Here is a 20,249-nt window from a genome sequence, read left to right on the forward strand (position 1 = left end):
GGTCATTTTCTGCAGTACAAACCAGACCAAAACCAATTTTGTTATATCAACAGCAGCCGCTCGCTCTTTCTCACTTCCGCCAACACATGCACATATGGACACTTAGCCAGTGATGCGTTTACAGCCATACAAAAAGTCGGACAATTCCAACACCACACATAAAGTGTAATTCCAGGTCGTTACTCTATGATTTACAATCAAATGTGTGCTTATTCGAGTGTCATTTATTAGGACTCTTAATTTATAAATATTAATCATGAAATGCTGTTAGTATATTAAATACATACTAATAAAAATATATTTTTTACAAACAGGAAGTTGCAGGAATGTACACATGATCCCCTGCTTACATCTCATTGTGCAACATGTGAATGTTTTAATGGGAACTAAATGCAATGTCTGAAAGGGGTACAAATTATTTCCAAAGCAGGACCTTCACCCAGACAAACAATACAAGTACAAAGTTCATGAAAAACAATATTTTTTGTTATTGTCATTGTAAGTGGGCCTAAACACTTATATTAGAAAATAACCTCATGGAAATGACTGCTGTCATTTGATTATAATAATAAGAGAATGTTGTTGGTCTATCTGTGTTGGCCCTGCGATGAGGTGGGGACTTGTCCAGGGTGTACCCCGCCTTCCGCCTGAATGCAGCTGAGATAGGCTCCAGCACCCCCCGCGACCCCAAAAGCGGTATAAAATGGATGGATGGATAACAACTAGGAAGAACAAACCTGTTCTGTGTAACACAACTTGATGTTTTTCAAAAACGGCGTCCAATAGTTGATGTTGTCGCTCCTTCTTCTCTTTTGTTGGAGAAAGTTCCTCCTCGTACTCTGCTATCGTTCTTTCGCACATTTTCACACAATCACAACACTTTAACACTCACATTTGATCTCTGCTTAGCGATGCTGAATCATTTCCACTTCTGTTTGTTAGCAGCTAACAATTAAGCTACGATAGCACAAGAAGCGTCAAAGTGCGCTCAGACTAATCATAATGTATCCAGATAAAAACAATTAACGATTTTTACTTTGTTAAATAACATTTATGTACATGTACGCGTTCATTAAAAATACAGACATATAATGACTACGTCTTGGCCTCTTTCATCAAACGCCATTTTGGTTTTTTTCCGCGTTCTTTCTTCTTCGTGTCTTACAGCGGTTGACATCCAGCTTAATGGTGCATTACCGCCACCTTCTGCTCAGGAGTGTGGGTCAGACAGTAGTTCTTCTTCTTCTTCTTCTTTTCTGATATGGCGGTTGGCCAGCAACCTTATAATGCTCATTACCGTCATCGTCTGATATGGAGTGTGAACCGAGATTTATTTATAGTTTTTGATGCATCTGTATTAGAGATGTCCGATAATGGCTTTTTGCCGATATCCGATATTGTCCAACTCTTAATTACCGATACCAATATGAACCGATACCGATATATACAGTCGTGGAATTAACACATTATTATGCCTATGGTGAAGATAAGGTCCTTCTTTAAATAAATTAATAAAATAAAATAAGATAAATAAATTAAAAACATTTTCTTGAATAAAAAAGAAAGTAAAACTATATAAAAACAGTTACATAGAAACTAGTAATTAATGAAAATGAGTCAAATTAAGTGTTAAAGGTTAGTACTATTAGTGGACCAGCAGCACGCACAATCATGTGTGCTTACGGACTGTATCCCTTGCAGACTGTATTGATATATATTGATATATAATGTAGGAACCACAATATTAATAACAGAAAGAAACAACCCTTTTGTGTGAATGAGTGTGAATGGGGGAGGGAGGTTTTTTGGGTTTTTTGTATCTTGTGTTTTTTATGTTGATTTAATTAAAAAACAAACAAACAAAAAAAAACGATACCGATGATAAAAAAAAAACCGATACCGATAATTTCCGCTATTACATTTTAAAGCATTTATCGGCCGATAATAGCAGCAGACTGATATTATCGGACATCTCTAATCTGTATGTATTATGCATACTTGCCAACCCTCCCGAACTTTCCGGGAGACTCCCGAAATTCAGCGCCTCTCCCGAAAACCTCCCGGGACAAATATTCTCCCGAAAATCTCCCGATTTTCAGCCGGACCTGAGTGAGGACAGCCTTTTTTCACGACGGGAGGACAACTGGGTGACAAGAAATAAATCATCCAGACTAGAGATAAATTGTATTATTATGTTTATCTTACCTAAAAATAAATATATTTATTAATTAAAAACAAAACAAAAAAAATTAATTTTTACTATATTTTGCTAAAAACATCAAAATTAATTGTATTTTTATTTGTATTTTTTCTGACTCCTTATTACATCCAGGCATTAGAATTATACATTAAAATAAACATATTTGAAATCATTAATTTTAAATTATCATAATAATTCATTTAAAATGACTATATTTAATCATTAAAATAATTGCTTGTTTATCAACAACTTTAGCATTTTATATCGTTTTTTATGTTGATTTAATAAAAACAAAAACAAAAAAAAACGATACCGATGATAAAAAAAAAACGATACCGATAATTTCCGCTATTACATTTTAAAGCTTTTATCGGCCGATAATAGCAGCAGACTGATATTATCGGACATCTCTAATCTGTATGTATTATGCATACTTGCCAACCCTCCCGAACTTTCCGGGAGACTCCCGAAATTCAGCGCCTCTCCCGAAAACCTCCCGGGACAAATATTCTCCCGAAAATCTCCCGATTTTCAGCCGGACCTGAGTGAGGACAGCCTTTTTTCACGACGGGAGGACAACTGGGTGACAAGAAATAAATCATCCAGACTAGAGATAAATTGTATTATTATGTTTATCTTACCTACAAATAAATATATTTATTAATTAAAAACAAAACAAAAAAAATAAATTTTTACTATATTTTGCTAAAAACATCAAAATTAATTGTATTTTTATTTGTATTTTTTCTGACTCCTTATTACATCCAGGCATTAGAATTATACATTAAAATAAACATATTTGAAATCATTAATTTTAAATTATCATAATAATTCATTTAAAATGACTATATTTAATCATTAAAATAATTGCTTGTTTATCAACAACTTTAGCATTTTATATCGTTTTTTATGTTGATTTAATAAAAACAAAAACAAAAAAAAACGATACCGATGATAAAAAAAAAACGATACCGATAATTTCCGCTATTACATTTTAAAGCTTTTATCGGCCGATAATAGCAGCAGACTGATATTATCGGACATCTCTAATCTGTATGTATTATGCATACTTGCCAACCCTCCCGAACTTTCCGGGAGACTCCCGAAATTCAGCGCCTCTCCCGAAAACCTCCCGGGACAAATATTCTCCCGAAAATCTCCCGATTTTCAGCCGGACCTGAGTGAGGACAGCCTTTTTTCACGACGGGAGGACAACTGGGTGACAAGAAATAAATCATCCAGACTAGAGATAAATTGTATTATTATGTTTATCTTACCTACAAATAAATATATTTATTAATTAAAAACAAAACAAAAAAAATTAATTTTTACTATATTTTGCTAAAAACATCAAAATTAATTGTATTTTTATTTGTATTTTTTCTGACTCCTTATTACATCCAGGCATTAGAATTATACATTAAAATAAACATATTTGAAATCATTAATTTTAAATTATCATAATAATTCATTTAAAATGACTATATTTAATCATTAAAATAATTGCTTGTTTATCAACAACTTTAGCATTTTATTCATTACATTTTGAAGCTCTCAGAAGCCAAGTTATGTTATATTCCTTAATATTTATTTATGCAAGTTTGAAGTATCAATTATCTAAACACAGTTTTGTTTGCATATTTTCAGGATGTAGATATATATATATATATATGTATGAAATACTTGACTTGGTGAATTCTAGCTGTCAATATACTCCTCCCCTCTTAACCACGCCCTGCCCCACGCCCGACCACGCCCCACCCCCCGAAATCAGAGGTCTCAAGGTTGGCAAGTATGGTATTATGACATACTCTGAATACATTTCCTCACTCCATTTTTCTATCTGGTAATTATTTAATAATTGCAGATCTACATCTGGGATATCATACATCCACTGTGGTATGGCAGAGATTGGTACTGTAGAGCTAACTTTAATGTTATAGCGGCTGGCTACGAGGTGTTAGCCAATGACTTTGGCTGGGGGGCGGTACTTCCGGGGGGGCGATAGGGAAGTGACGTTATTTATAGGAAGTAAAGTGTTCGTTGCCGGGAAAATAGTGGAGATGCACTTTGAGGTTGTTGTGTGGTTGTATCGCATCTTCATACCTGCCAACTTTTGAAATCAGAAAAACCTAGTAGCCAGGGTCCAGGGGCCGCAGGCCCCGGTAGGTCCAGGACAAAGTCCTGGTGGGGGGTTCTGCCCCCCGACGCAAAATGATTATTAGCATTCAGACAGGTTAAAATGTTGCTAAAACCATCACTTTTCTATCAGTCACAGTGACTTTTCAAAACAAAAATATTACAGCAAAAATCATATGGGTTGATTGACATGTTTATTCTGTAAGCTAACTTCAATAGTTTGAAATTATTTTGACAGTTAATGCCAGTTATCCTGTCAACCTTTCACAAGACTTCAATTTGTTAATTGAAAGTATAAACAGTATAAACACTTTTTACAGTAAACAAATGGTAAAACAGTACTAAACAATTCCATAAAAAAAAATTGGTGTCATTAACTTTCTGTCCAAGCTTGTATAATCTACTGCCTTGTTCAATTGTAAAAAATATTCTGTGCCTAAAATTCACATTTTTTTCAAAATTATCATACTGTAAACATGGTAAGCTAACTTCATTAAAATTAATAGTCCTGTCAATAGCATGGAATTACAATTCAAATGTAGTTTTTTTTGTAAGCCTTTCAAAATAATTCAAAATATGAAAAATTAATGAAAATTAATTTAAGCCATCAGACACTTGAAAAGTGGCACATCACATCTCTAATGTAATCATTTTAACTTTTCAACAGAAATAGCACTGCAAAAATATTAAGGACATACTTCTGTATTTTGGTAGTTATGCTGTCAACATTTAACAAGATTTCTTCAACTTGGACTTGAAAGCATAAATAGTATAAACACTTTTAACAGTATAACAGTACTAAACAATTCCAATAGATAACATTGGTGTCATTACCTTTTTGTGGCTAAAATCCAAATTTATTCTAGTCCATGCTCAATTATTGCCTCCGTAAATAAAACATCGGCATTTATCACATCCAAAGAATCTGTTTGGGCGACGAAAAACGTTGAAAGTTTTCCACTTGTATCGCTAGCAACGGCATTAGACTTGTGTTTTTTTGTCCCAACGTGGTCTTTTACATCGCTAATTCCTCCGTGTCCGATCGAAAAATCTTGTCTGCACAAGGTGCAATTCGCATAGTTTTCACCCTTTTTGGAACGGATAATTCTTTACGGAATGACTGCAGTTTTCTTTTCGGTTTAAGACTCGTTTGCAATTTTTCTCCGGCTGATTCCATGATCGTTCGCTCGTTTGGAAACAATGGCAACTGGTGCCTCGTGCTTGGCAGCGGTGCTATAAATAGCCTCGCGCATGGCATTCGGAATGGCTCGATAGGAAGTTACGGGAAGCAGTGTCAATTGTCATTGTTGTTACGCAATTTTTTTTTTTAATTAATGAAAAACCTTATTTTTTATCACTGCAACCGTAACCCGGAATAGGTTGATGAAAACCGTACTAATTACGGGAAAACCGGAGTAGATGGCAGGTATGCATCTTGTGCAATAAAGACAAGAAAAACAAAGAATGTGTATTAGCCTACATTCCTGGTATATTACAATATTGTCAATTTGAACTTTTTTTACACCTCTTCTATTATCCATCGGAAACTACTCATATTTTTCTTGGCACTTTAGTAACCATAGACATATTATAAGGGTACGCAGCATTGAGCGCTACTGCCTACTGGCGCTGACGAGACGCGGGGCCGCCATCTTGGAGTGGTGATCCGCTCCACTCAGTGCAATTCATTTGGCAGGAGCAATGAACTGTCAGCGCATTAAATTAATCTTACCTCACTGAATACCACTGATTTTCACGCGCCTTTTTTGTCATACGTGTAGCTATGATAAAGGACACATGTTTTGGCATGTTTTATTATTCATAGTCTGCTTAACAGTAATAGAATATCCTTATATGCTATAAGTGACCAGACGTCCCAGAGAAGGGGGAAAAAAACGGTCAGCTATTTTTAAATTGAAGAAACAATATGATTAGGTTATATATACATGCGTATATCCTACATAAACAATGTATGAATACATTAGATATCTATATATCTTAGGGACCTATAGACTGTATCTCTGTTGCTGCAGCAGCAGAGTTTATTCTTAAATGATAATGTTTACAGTGATTGTTTTATATGTATTTTTTATGTATGTGGCTTTGGATAAAAGCGTCTGTTAAATACTTAAACATAAACATATATAAACACCTGAAAGTCTTTATATCAGCTAAAACCACCAATCTGTTTCACTGGATTCAGAAAAAAAACAAATTCTGTCTTACAATCTTTATCTTCATCATTTATTTCAAATGTATGTTATTCAAGTATGACATTTTTAAATTTAATTAATTTAATTGACAAGCAATTCTATTAAGGTCAAATTCTTGTTTGCTAGCGGCTACGATTTCAGTACTACCAAGATCTTTGCTCCTTCTCAACTCTGTGGTAATATTCTTTTCACAAAATACAACAGTGATATTTAGATATACGCTGGCTGCATGGTGACGTCGACATGCACTAGTGGACAATTTTAGAACAGTTACGCCGGATGCTTGAGACAGGTGCATGCAAGCGATGTTTGATTAAAGCATCCAAATCCATCTAACCGTCTCAATATTGAACCAGCAACAAAGTACACCTACAAACATTACAACAGGCTGGCTAATCGCCTGTGTCCAGACCTGCTTTAGTGTAGCTAGTCAAATGGCAAATGGGTTATACTTGTATAGTGCTTTTTTACCTTCAAGGTACTCAAAGCGCTTTGACACTATTTCCACATTCACCCATTCACACACTGATGGCGGGAGCTGCCATGCAAGGCGCTAACCACAACACTTCAGGAGCAAGGGTGAAGTGTCTTGCTCAAGGACACAACGGATGTGACCATACTTGCCAACCTTGAGACCTCCGATTTCGGGAGGTGGGGGGTGGGGGCGTGGTCGGGGGTGGTTAAGAGGGGAGGAGTATATTGACAGCTAGAATTCACCAAGTCAAGTATTTCATACATATATATATATATATATATATATATATATATATATATATATACATATATATACATCCTGAAAATATGCAAACAAAACTGTGTTTAGATAATTGATACTTCAAACTTGCATAAATAAATATTAAGGAATATAACATAACTTGGCTTCTGAGAGTTTCAAAATGTAATAAATAAAATGCTAAAGTTGTTGATAAACAAGCAATTATTTTAATAATTAAATATGGTCATTTTAAATGAATTATTATGATAATTTAAAATCAATCATTTCAAATATGTTTATTTTAATGTATAATTCTATGGCTGGATGTAATGAGTCATGAAAAAATACAAAAAAAGTACAATTAATTTTGATGTTTTTAGCAAAATATAGTAAAAATGTATTTAGTTTTTTTTTTTTTTTTAATTAATAAATATATTTATTTTTAGGTAAGATAAACATAATAATACAATTTATCTCTAGTCTGGATGAATTAGTTCTTGTCACCCTGTTGTCCTGTCATGAAAAAAGGCTGTCCTCACTCAGGTCCGCATGGAGCTGGAGGGGGCGTGGCTTCCAGCTCCGGCTGAAAATCGGGAGATTTTCGGGAGAATATTTGTTCCGGGAGGTTTTTGGGAGAGGCGCTGAATTTCGGGAGTCTCCCGGAAAATTCGGGAGGTTTGGCAAGTATGGATGTGACTAGGTTGGTAGAAGCTGGGGATCGAACCAGGAACCCTCAGGCTGCTGACACGGCTACTCTCCCAACTTCCCCACGCCGTCCCAAATGAGACTAACAATGATCTATATTTCTATAAAGAGTTATAGCGCCTTCCCGGTTAGAGTGTAAGCTGCCCATCCTCAACAGGTCAGGTAAAGGGCCAATTATCTACTAAACTATATCCCTGTTCTACGCCAAAGTTGGCCAACCACCTGTTAAGCGAGACTAATCTACTGTATCGTTTATCATTGCCTCTAGCAGGCAGGGGACCAGACACAATAATTACTCTATGCCAAACCATACTCCTAGCAAGATTACATGTCCTATGTTTCGCTTTAAATTCTCAGATTGTTTCATCCTAATGTCATTGGAGCCGACGGGTATTCCACCCAAATGCAGCTGAGATAGGCTCCAGCACCCTGAATGGAACAAGCGGTAGAAAATGGGTGGATGGATGGGTGATTAGCTTGTCGCAAGTGTGTAGGCATCTTGCGTGTCAGCTCACTCAGGTTAGATTCAACGTCGAGAGCTCCGGCTCCAGAAATACACATTACCGTTGCTGGTTTACTAAGCTGAATGTTGCGGGTGATGGAGTTACCTGTAACTAAGGTGTGGTGGCTGGTGGACTGCGGTGTAGGTCTAGGTCAGGGGTCGGCAACCTTTACCAGTCAAAGAGCCATTTTGACCAGTTTCACAAATTAAAGATAACAATGGGAGCCACAAAAATGTTTTGAAATTTAAAATGAAATAACACTGCATAAAAAGTTTTTTTTTTGCTTTGTGCTATATATAAACCACTGAAACCAGGGGTCTCAGACACGCTGCCCATACCTTAATATGGAACTTGAATGCTGGTGCGGCACGCGGGTTTTATATGAATGGCGCTTGTCAGCGTCATGCGTGCCGTGATGGTACAGCAAATAACACCCACTACAATCAGCGTGCCTGATCAGCCACACGTTGTATGGGGCTTCAGCTTGCACACGTAGGTGACAGCAAGGCATACTTGGTCAACAACCACACAGGTTACACTGACGGTGGCAGTATAAAAAAAAAAAAACTTTAACACTCTTACTAATAATGCGCCACACTGTGAACCCAAACCAAACAAGAATGACAAACACATTTCGGGAGAACATCTGCACCGTAACACAACATAAACATAACAGGACAAATACCCAAAATCCCATGCAGCCCTGACTCTTCCGGGCTACATTACACACCCCCGCTACCAAACCCCGCCCACCTCAACCGACGCACAGAGGAGGGGGGTGGGGGGGGGGGGTTTGATGTGTTAGGGAGCAGGGTTGGGGTGGGGGCGGGGTTTGGTGGTAGCAGGAGTGTATAATGTAGCCCGGAAGAGTCAGGGCTGCATGGGATTCTGGGTATTTGTTCTGTTGTGTTTATGTTGTGTTAAGGTGCAGATATTCTCCCGAAATGTGTTTGTCATTCTTGTTTGGTATTGGTTCAAAGTGTGGCGCATTATTAGTAAGAGTGTTAAAGTTGTTTTATATGGTCATTGTCAGTGTAACCTGTGTGGCTGTTGACCAAGTATGCCTTGCTGTCACGTACGTGTGCAAGCAGAAAATGCATACTTCATAACAAGGGGTTGGGCTGGCAAGTTGTTAATACAGATTGTAGAGGGCGCCAAATGCTGTATCATCATGGCACGCCCTTATTATAACTGTAAGGGTGAAAATCGGAGAATATTAATCCCGGGAGTTTTCTGCGAGAGGCATTGAAATCCGGAAGTCTCCCGGGAAAATCGGGGGGGTCGGCAAGTAAGCTGCTGAGCCGCATCAGAGTGATCAAATGCGGCTCCGGAGCCGCGGGTTGACGACCCCTGGTCTAGCTAAAGGTTTAATTTTGTTATGAGTCATAGGCTAATGCTAACCGGGCTAGTAGACACAGTACAGGCGTGTCCGCGCCATCTAAAGTTACCTTGTTGCTGTGCTCCAATTGGCGGACACGTCCCTATAGCAGTAACAGCCTAACCAAAATATGTAATTACTTGATAAATACCATTAAGTTGCCATTAGGTATTTCTTAGCTGTAGATTTTGTAGATAAATGACAATTTTTCCCTCGCCATTGAATCTTTGTTTAGATAATCACAGGTTGAGATGCATTCAAGAACAGAATTTATTAACACAAAAATGTGAATCATACGAACAATGATTCAAAAAGTTGGTAAAACAATAGCCAAAGAAGCAGACTTTACTTTGGAGAACCTCCCCCAAACCGAAAATGCTCTAACGAAAAAAAACAAAAAAGAAAACGCTTTACTGAAAACATCCTGAAAACATGTTTCAACAAAACTGCTTCATTGAAAAATGTATGAAGAACTGCTTCAATCAAAAATATCTTTACATGAAAACAGTAAAGACCGGTAATTTGTTTGCGGTAGAAATTAAAGGAAAATCAAGGACGTGTGGTGAACCTGCAGAGAGAAGATGAAAAATTATCATCTAACAAGACAGAATTAAATATTAAAATAAGTAAAAATAAGTAAAAAGTAACTAACTTGATGTTCAGTCAAACTCGGCTAGGCCACTTTCCACCAGAGACAAAAAGACCAAGTTGTCGTCATCGTTGTAAAGCAACACTGAGAGCTCTGGTACCCGAGTCTGAATGAAACAAGCAGAAGAAAAGGTGAGAAGCATCCAACCCCATCTTCTGGAGCTTGATGGTACTACACACAAAACACGGACACATTAGTTACCACCACAGAGGCTGTGAGGTTGCCGTGCAGCAGCTTTATCATGGTCAGCGTGGCCTTCACACTCCACTCTGGACTGTAAGGAAGAACCTCGTCCTCCACGCTGACGCTCGGGGCTTTAAAGCCGGCGGCACGGACTTTGAGTACCTGGACAGGAAAACGCAGCAGCTTGGCAGGCATCTGGCGCAGTCTGGGAGAAAGAAGAGAAGTTCTTGGTGGAGCAGCAGAAGCAAGACCATGTTTGCCAAATTCTTACTTGCTGGTGGGCAGCGTGTCGTGAGAACCAAAGTCCACATGTTGGACCAGGATCATGACCGGGTCCGCACTGGTGATGTCGATGATCTTGGCTCGGTAGAAACTTCCATTGCTGTACTCTGCCAGACATGGACCACCTGAAACCACCAAGAACAAACCATCAGGGCTGTACTGCCACCAAGTGGTCAGATTGCATGTCTATGGTTATCATCACACTTCTTTGTCATCACAGTGAAGCTTTTAAAAGGAAACATCTCATAAGATCCTCCCTGATACCGAAGTACATGTCAAACTACTTCCAGAACGTAAATGACCGCCATAACCACAACACCAGGGGGAGCTCCACAAACCACGTCAAACCCAGATTCCGATCTAACAAAGGTCTTAACTCATTCTCCTTCTATGCCACATCAATATGGAATGCACTCCCAACAGGTGTAAAAGAAAGTGCATCTCTATCCTCCTTCAAAACCGCACTAAAAGAACACCTCCAGGCAGCTACAACCCTTGCCTAACACATCCCACCTCCCCGGATTGTAAATAATCAAATGTATATACTTCTTCTTATGCTTTCTGAGCTCAGTATGTTCACCGCTCGCTGTACAAATCCTACCAAGTGAGACCTACACTGTTACAATGTCCATTTCTCAGATGATATAATTGTTGATGACTGAAATATGCTGATAGCAACCCAACCTAACCCCCCCGTCCCAATCCCCTCCGCGTTCCACCCCCCGGATTGGAAATAATGTAAATAATTCAATCTATATACTCTGATGATTAACTTGTGTGATGACTGTATTATGATGATGATAGTATATATTTGTACCATGAATTGATTAACGTGGACCCCGACTTAAAGGGGAACATTATCACCAGACCTATGTAAGCGTCAATATATACCTTGATGTTGCAGAAAAAAAACCATATATTTTTTTAACTGATTTCCGAACTCTAAATGGGTGAATTTTGGTGAATTAAACGCCTTTCTATTATTCGCTCTCGGAGCGATGACGTCACAACGTGACGTCACATCGGGAAGCAATCCGCCATTTTCTCAAACACATTACAAACACCGAGTCAAATCAGCTCTGTTATTTTCCGTTTTTCCGACTGTTTTTCGTACCTTGGAGACATCATGCCTCGTCGGTGTGTTGTCGGAGGGTGTAACAACACGAACAGGGACGGATTCAAGTTGCACCAGTGGCCCAAAGATGCGAAAGTGTCAAGAAATTGGACGTTTGTTCCGCACACTTTACCAACGAAAGCTATGCTACGACAGAGATGGCAAGAATGTGTGGATATCCTGCGACACTCAAAGCAGATGCATTTCCAACTATAAATTCAAAGAAATCTGCCGCCAGACCCCCAGGAAAAGAGAGCGGATGAGGGTATGTCTACAGAATATATTAATTGATTAAAACTGGGCTGTCTGCACTCTCAAAGCGCATGTTGTTGCCAAATGTATTTCATATGCTGTAAACCTAGTTCATAGTTGTTAGTTTCCTTTAATGCCAAACAAACACATACCAATCGTTGGTTAGAAGGCGATCGCCGAATTCGTCCTCGCTTTCTCCCGTGTCGCTGGCTGTCGTGTCGTTTTCGTCGGTTTCGCTTGCATACGGTTCAAACTGATATGGCTCAATAGCTTCAGTTTCTTCTTCAATTTCGTTTTCGCTACCTGCCTCCACACTACCACCATCCGTTTCAATATATGCGTAATATGTTGAATCGCTTAAGCCGCTGAAATCCGAGTCTGAATCCGAGCTAATGTCGCTATACCTTGCTGTTCTAGCCGCCATGTTTGTTTGTATCGGCATCACTATGTGACGTCACAGGAAAATGGACGGGTGTATATAACGATGGTTAAAATCAGGCACTTTGAAGCTTTTTTTAGGGATATTGCGTGATGGGTAAAATTTTGACAAAAACTTCGAAAAATAAAATAAGCCACTGGGAATTGATTTTTAATGGTTTTAACCCTTCTGAAATTGTGATAATGTTCCCCTTTAAACAAGTTGAAAAACTTATTCGGGTGTTACCATTTAGTGGTCAATTGTACGGAATATGTACTGTACTGTGCAATCTACTAATAAAAGTTTCAATCAATCAATCATTTCAGACTTTGATGAGCATTAAGGTGTAAAACCTATTTGCTTACCAGGAGGAAAGTTGCTAAGTTCTTTCAGACTCTCAGTGTTGGCGTTGATGTTGCTCAGAAGTTCCTCCAGAGTTTCACCATCCACCAGTTGCTTAGTCGTGTCTTCCCAGCACAGGAACAACTACAGGACGGTCACGTCATCAGAATGTCTCCATGACATCTTTAGAAGGACATTTCATGGTGGCTACCTCGTTGGGGGTCTGCAGGTGTCTCACTCGGACCTTTAGCAACTCCTCTTCCTGTGGCAGGGTGGGCTCCATGAAAGGTCCCAGCATTACCTCCTGAAGGACCTCCAGACCCTGAAAACAAACATGCTGAAGCGCTGCGGAAGTGCTGGGACAACTTCTCACTTGATAACATGATGGACGCGTGTCCAAACGTCTCATTGCTACACAAGCACCTCTGTGTCGATGTCCCACACGTCCAAAATGGAGACCGCCGGCGGTAGAGGAGGCATCTGCAGAGGACAATGAGACATTTAGATCAGTGTTTTTCAACCACTGTGCCACGGCACACAGATACATTCTGGTGTGCTGTGAGAGATTATGTAGTTTCACCTATTTGGGTTAAAAATATTTTTTGCAAACCAGTAATTATAGTCTGCAAATTGTGTTGTTGTTGAGTGTCGGTGCTGTTAAAAGTTCGTGTAAATGAAAAAAAAAAAGAAGAAATAAATGAAATGTAAGACTCTTCCATATCAGTAGGTGGCAGCAGGTAGCTAATTGCTTTGTAGATGTCGGAAACTGCGGGAGGCAATGTGAAGGTAAAAAGGTATCTAATGCTTTAACCAAAAATAAACAAAAGGTGAGTGCCCCTAAGAAAAGGCATAGAAGCTTAGGGAAGGCTATGCAGAACGAAACTAAGACTGAACTGGCTGCAAAGTAAACAAAAACAGAATGCTGGACGACAGCAAAGACTTACTGTGGAGCAAAGCTGGCGTCCACAATGTACATCCGAACATGACATGACAATCAACAATGTCCCCACAAAAAAGGATAACAACTACTGAAATATTCTTGATTGCTAAAACAAAGTAGATGCGGGAAATATCGCTCAAAGGAAGACATGAAACTGCTACAGGAAAATACCAACAAAAGAGAAAAAGCCACCATAATAGGAGCGCAAAACAATAACTAAAACGCTACACAGAGGGAAACAGAAAACAACTCAAAATAAGTCACGGCGTGATGTGACAGGTCGTGAGAGTACACCTACTTTGAGACAAGAGCTATAGTGATGCATGCTTGGTTGTGGTTTAAAGTCATATCCAACAATTGCGACAACGACTTTTTACTGTCAGCTGAGTTTTGTTTTTTTATTTTTCTGCTGGTGGTGTGCCTCCCGATTTTTTCAACGCAAAAAATGTGCCTTGGCTCAAAAAAGGTTGAAAAACACTGATTTAGATGATGCGCGTGCACGCACCCAAACACACACCTTCAGTGTTGTGGAGTCCTTCAAGGCGTGTTTGTGGTGACACAGGATGTTGTTGAGGCTCAGTCCATCCATGAAGATCTCAACTGTCAGAGGTTGTCTGGGGTCAGCGGGCACCTCCTGACACACGCAATACAAACGCACTCAGCACTGACAGCCATCGTGTGTGCAAGCGCGTGTGTATGTGTGTCTCTGACCAGCACGTGCACATCCACACGGCGATACAGGAGCATCTCCTTGAGGAGCTCCACCGCATCCTGTTGCCAGCTGCCACCAACCTGAGGACAATTGTGCAGTATGATATGGACATGTACTAATACCAGAACTATTATAAGTACTACTAGAGTCTTACAGGGCTGATGGCGTGCAGCCTACAGGCCATACAAAGCTGAGGAACGTGCTCACACAGCAGACGAGGATACACGTGGACCACTGGGATGTTCTCCACCAGGCCGTAATCTACGTACTGCACCTGCAAGCACACTCACGTTATGTCAATAAATCGACTCTAGTCCAGGTCAAACTGGCTCACTACCAGCACGACCAAACAATGAACCCAATCTCCAGATCCAACAGTCTCAGTACCGGAGGGTAGGGATGTGCCCATCCATCGGCCGCTCCCCTAAGTTATTAATAATCACTTCCATTACGGCAAAGGAACGAAATTTCTTAGTACCGTATTTTTTGGATTATAAGGCGCACTTAAAATTCTTTCATTTTCTCAAAAATCGACAGTGCGCTTTATAGCCTGGTGCGCCTAATGTACGGAATAATTCTGGTTGTGCTTACCGACCTTGAAGCAAAGTTATTTGGTACATGGTGTAATAAGTAATCTCGGTAAGAGATAAGTGTAGACTGCAATATGATGCCAGTAAACAACACCGAAAACTTTAAATGTTCCATTGAAAATAAAGCACATTACACACAGCACTCAAAAATCAGTCAAAATGTTTTAGTATGACTTTGAAGCCGCACCGCTTGATGGATTGTCGGCCCATTACGGCTACCGTAGTCAGATATACAAATATTACTATGGTGTGTGTATAAGGACCGCAGAATGGCACCCATTTGCAGACATATTATCTGGCGTTTTGTTTCACAATATTATGCACAACCAACTTTTCTTACCTTCTGGTACCTGCTGATGTGTATTTGAGATCTGCATAAGTCCTGAATATTTGCGCACGTCCGCCACTGTAGTCCGTGCCGATACCGTAGTCGATAAGCTTCTTCTTTTTCACTATCTTCTTGTTATGGGGCATTCCCCTCCTGCTGTTGCCATTTCAAATATAAAGTAGTGTAAAGTTCTAACTCAGGGGTCGGCAACCTTTTTGGCTGAGAGAGCCATGAAAGCCAAATATTTCAAAATGTATTTCCGTGAGAGCCATATAATATTTTTTAACACTGAATACAACTAAATGCGTGCATTTTTAAGTAAGACCAATATTTTTAGAGTATAATAAGTCTCTTTTTCTTTTTAATAACATTGTTATTCTAAAGCTAACCAATAATAAATAAAATACTTCTTACCATTAATTCGACTTCTTGAACAGGTGCGATAGAAAACGGATGGATGGATTAAAATGCATGAGATTGTTTTATAATTTTAACGTTATTTTTAACACTGTGATTACCAGCGGAATTATTCACTACTTATCGTGTTAAGCAATGTCAGCTAAGATTTATCTGAGAGCCAGATGCAGTCATCAAAAGAGCCACATCTGGCTGTAGAGCCATAGGTTCTCTACCACTGTTCTAACTTATATCTCGCTATGGAAGCGCTAAAAACTACCAGTGTAGTGAGTTGACATATTATTTACCCACAGAACTTTAGTTATTAGAGAGTTCCGGTCAGATAGTTGCACTAGTGAGGCACGGATGAGGAGATGCTGCTTCGTTGTTGGTTTAGGCAAAGTCTGAATGTCATTAAAACAGTTAGCTCCATCTTTTGACACTTCTTCCACTCCCGTCCTTGCACGCTACACCGCTACAACAAAGATGACGGGGAGAAGACGCTGTCGAAGGTGAACCACGTAAATAAGACCGCCCACAAAACGGCGCATCCTGAAGCGACTGTCAGAAAGCGACTTGAAGATGATCACCTACTCCTTGAACGGACTTAAAAGTGGCTGATAAAACTTATCCACGAGCAGTAAGTCAAGTTAAGCTCCAGCTAACAGAGAAGCTGACTGACCCGGCACCAGTTAGCACCAGTGAGTCCAACTGACCAAGGACCAGTTAGTGAAAGAAACTCAGGACCTTCAAAAGTGAATCCGTGCAAGGAGGTGAAAGTGACTCAAAACCAGAAGAAAAAATTGACTTGGGATCAGCAGGTCCAGGTGATGCAATAATTTAACATATTTGTCTCTTACCTTCACATGTCCTCCCATGACTTCCAGCATCTGTCCTCGATACCACAGCATGTCGGGACCGATGACGGCGCAGCCCTGGACCGTCTTCCAGGTGTACGGCTTCTGATTGGGCAGCGTCTTCATGCTCTGCTGTATCTTGTCCCTCAGCTGCTCCAACTGACAATCTGATAAAGACAACTGAGGCCCAGTCCCAATACACCCCCTTGCCCTACTTTTTAGCCACATCCCTACATTTTGCGTGTTCCCGTAAAAGGTGGTGGTGTCCCAATTACTCTTTGCATGTAGGAGTAGTGGGCATAACGAGGGGTAAGGTGTATGAATCTAGCCCTTCAGAGCGAGGGATTTCAGATGCTGACTCACCCAGGTAGGGCCAGAGAAAATTAGAGTTATATCATATATTACACGTTAGTTTGTAATGTTAGCCAGCTAGCCACGCTAGCTAAATACTGACGAAAAGCTTGCGAATGTGAAAACATTAACGTTACATAGACTGACTATACATCCTCTTTTCCCCGGACATGTCCTCTTTTGCGGGGCTGTCCGGGCGGAGTTTCTTAAATGCCTCAAATGTCCGGCATTTTGAGTTAGGATTGCGTGTATTTTCAATGTACGTTCAGGGTTAAGAAGGGGTTAAAAACAAAACAAATTGTGAAGTTGTGCGCACGCAGCAGCATTCCTGAGGGAGGGGCAGAGACAGAGAGAGTGAAAGAGTTATGATAAACTCGCATGCGTCGCCAGGCTCTGCTTTTTATCGATAGATTTATCAGATTTAATTTTTTATCTATAGCACGGGTGTCAAAAGTGTGCCCCCGGAGGCCATTTGCGGCCCACAGCTAATGTTTTAAAGGCCCAAGGCACATTCTAAAAATACTATTATAATAAACAAAAACATACCAAAAGTGAAATAAAAAAGCTTAAAAGGTTAAATGTAATTTAGAAAAAGTTGCAATGTTGACTAATAAAACAAAGCTGTTTTTTTTTCTTTCAAACTGTCATTGCTCAAAACATAATATTGAATCAAAATCAAAGTTATTATGAATTATTGACCTATCCAAGGTTCCGATTACTTCACATCAAATATTCCACTTTGAAAAATATTTTTGGTGGAAGATTTTGCATATTTTGTGTGTTTGCCATTAAAAACATAGTTTTGTTGGACAAAAAAGGGCGGAAAACAAACAAACAAAAAAAACAACATAAAAAAACTAAAACATTTTGAAATGAGGGATAGATCTGAAGTTGATGTAGACTCCAGAGATTTAAGCGTTAAATATAAAATGTATGTATGCCCTGGCACACCATTATCATCATTTCATGACCATAGTGCAAAACACTTTTTACACTTTTATACTGAAATAAATACACCTACAACTTATTAAATAAAAACATAGAAAAAACTACCAGCAGTGGTAAAGTTCAGATCCACGAAGGAAAGAAGAAAGTGAATGAATGTTTATAACTGAATACATTTACACATGTATACAAATTTGTTTTCTTTTTTTATTATTTTTTTTAATGAATTAAGTAACATTTATGACAACCTTTTTCCAAAACACTTACAAAAATGTGGGACCCCAAAAATTTACTGTGGGACCCCATTTTTATGACTTGATGGGGTCCCTGGGACCCCATTTTGAAAATTCCTAGCGCCAACACTGCTGTCAACAGAGGAGAAAAAATGCTTTATTTAAATAAATATATTATTTATAAAGCAAGTTCGAGTATCATTGGCAAATTTTCACCTAGTCCCGGCCTTGGCGTGCTGCCCGCCTTGGCACGCATATATGTGTCCTCTTTTTGGGATTTCAGAATATGGTCAACCTACGTTACATTACTTTAAAAAAGTCACCGGAGACAACAGTCGTCGATGGTGTTTATTCATCAACCGAAGCACAATGAATGATAAAAAAACGATCTCCGCCATTAACTTCATTGCTGCAGAGTTTGTTGTTATGGTGGGACTAGGGTTGTACGGTACCCTGCTACTGATATAGTACCGCTGTACGAATGAATTAAGTTACCAGTGCCTTTGAAAAAATACCGGTACATTTTTTTAATCCACATATGCTGCCGTGCTGCAGTGACATTGCTGAGCCGAGGTGGCATTACAGCCTTACCACCTTTGCTTCAAACGTAGGTAAACATTTAAACAACGTGCAGTCAGACAAGGAGTTTAAAGAGTGACAAGTCCATCTGTGCACATATAAATACATAAATGGGCACACAACTGGTTGGCCTGTTGCCAATAGTGCCGTCAAAACCCGTCCACGTTACGTAAATTAATGCAAGTGAATAGACCGAGTTTCGTAACAAATTCCCACTTTCATTTGTGTTTTATATATAACAATGTGTGTTTTTTTTACCTGTGTACTTTTAGCCGTAGTATTGTTTTCAGTATTTACAAATTATTGTGTTCGTCATAAAACACAGATCAAAATTGGCAACCATAAATCATTTCAGAGTTTCCCCTAAATTGCCATACGTGGCGGTGGAGGCCTGGTCAATATGACATCATAAATGACATGATCATTTTGATTTGCAATGATGCATATTTTTTCTTTAAAAATGCTAGTTTCATTAGTTTTTAATACCAATAACAATATTAATATTAAAAATATTTTCTTATATCATCAGAATCAGAATCGCAATCAGCTTTAACCCAAGGAATTAGACTTGGTAGACTGTGCTCTCTTTGTTCAATGCAGTTTCAATTGTCGCTGCTTATTGTAAATTGTAACACAGGCTGCACTTTATTTTGCCCTCCCTGAATGTTGCAATTTAGTTTGCCCAATATGTAAAAAGTCATTTGAGTTAGATTTGAAAATAACTTTAGGTGTTTTGTTGATATTCTTCACAATGAAGGCACTTCAAAACTAACCACACTAATGAAAGTACATAATATAGATAAACATGAAGTGCCCATACATGTAGAAATCACGTTATATTAATAATATAATTTGGAATAAACATAGCTTAATGCTAACATACAATAGACTAGCTCATAGAAAAGCAAACTCAAATAAGTATGGCCAATCGCAGGGCACAGGTGGACAATCATTCACACTAACATTCATATCTATGGACAATTTGCAGTCTCCAACGAAGCTAACATGATATTTTTGGAATGTGGGAGGAAACGAGAGTGGCTGGAGAAAACCCACACACGCACGTGGACAAATGCACACTCCACACATTGACATCCAAGTTCAAAGAGGCACACGGCGTACTGTTAGACGTTGTCGGTAGTAATGTCAAAAGATTCAGGATAGTTTACACTGGCCTGAACAAAAATGCAGTAATTAGCTTAGAATACCTCTATCTTCAACTTTC

At 39.1% G+C, this 20,249-nt stretch overlaps 2 protein-coding genes across 6 annotated transcripts in view; both read right to left on the minus strand.

The window, feature by feature from the left end:
- LOC133611214 (uncharacterized) overlaps positions 1–20,249 on the minus strand; it is a 261,184-nt gene that overhangs the window by 37,865 nt on the left and 203,070 nt on the right. For 2 of the 5 annotated variants that reach the window (XR_012050587.1, XM_072913694.1), the window contains exon 1: positions 738–1,170. The exons of the other annotated variants lie outside the window; for them this stretch is intronic. Coding sequence is in view for 1 of the 2 variants with exons in the window: in XM_072913694.1 (XP_072769795.1) it covers positions 738–861 (124 nt within the window). In the remaining variant the exon portion in view is untranslated. Of the gene's footprint in view, positions 1–737; positions 1,171–20,249 lie in introns of those variants that run through there. 5 annotated transcript variants of the gene reach the window in all.
- rnf17 (ring finger protein 17) overlaps positions 10,126–20,249 on the minus strand; it is a 38,902-nt gene continuing 28,778 nt past the window's right edge. The window contains exons 28-38 of the mRNA XM_061969093.2: positions 16,920–17,083; positions 14,900–15,019; positions 14,745–14,825; positions 14,551–14,667; positions 13,517–13,573; positions 13,305–13,415; positions 13,117–13,237; positions 10,957–11,092; positions 10,704–10,890; positions 10,506–10,608; positions 10,126–10,421 (exon numbers count right to left, since the gene is read on the minus strand). Coding sequence (XP_061825077.2) covers positions 10,513–10,608; positions 10,704–10,890; positions 10,957–11,092; positions 13,117–13,237; positions 13,305–13,415; positions 13,517–13,573; positions 14,551–14,667; positions 14,745–14,825; positions 14,900–15,019; positions 16,920–17,083 — 1,190 coding nt within the window. The 3' untranslated portion in view covers positions 10,126–10,421; positions 10,506–10,512. The remainder of the gene's footprint in view (positions 10,422–10,505; positions 10,609–10,703; positions 10,891–10,956; positions 11,093–13,116; positions 13,238–13,304; positions 13,416–13,516; positions 13,574–14,550; positions 14,668–14,744; positions 14,826–14,899; positions 15,020–16,919; positions 17,084–20,249) is intronic.

The sequence above is a fragment of the Nerophis lumbriciformis genome, linkage group LG08 (assembly GCF_033978685.3).
Source record: "Nerophis lumbriciformis linkage group LG08, RoL_Nlum_v2.1, whole genome shotgun sequence".
NCBI lineage: Eukaryota > Metazoa > Chordata > Actinopteri > Syngnathiformes > Syngnathidae > Nerophis > Nerophis lumbriciformis.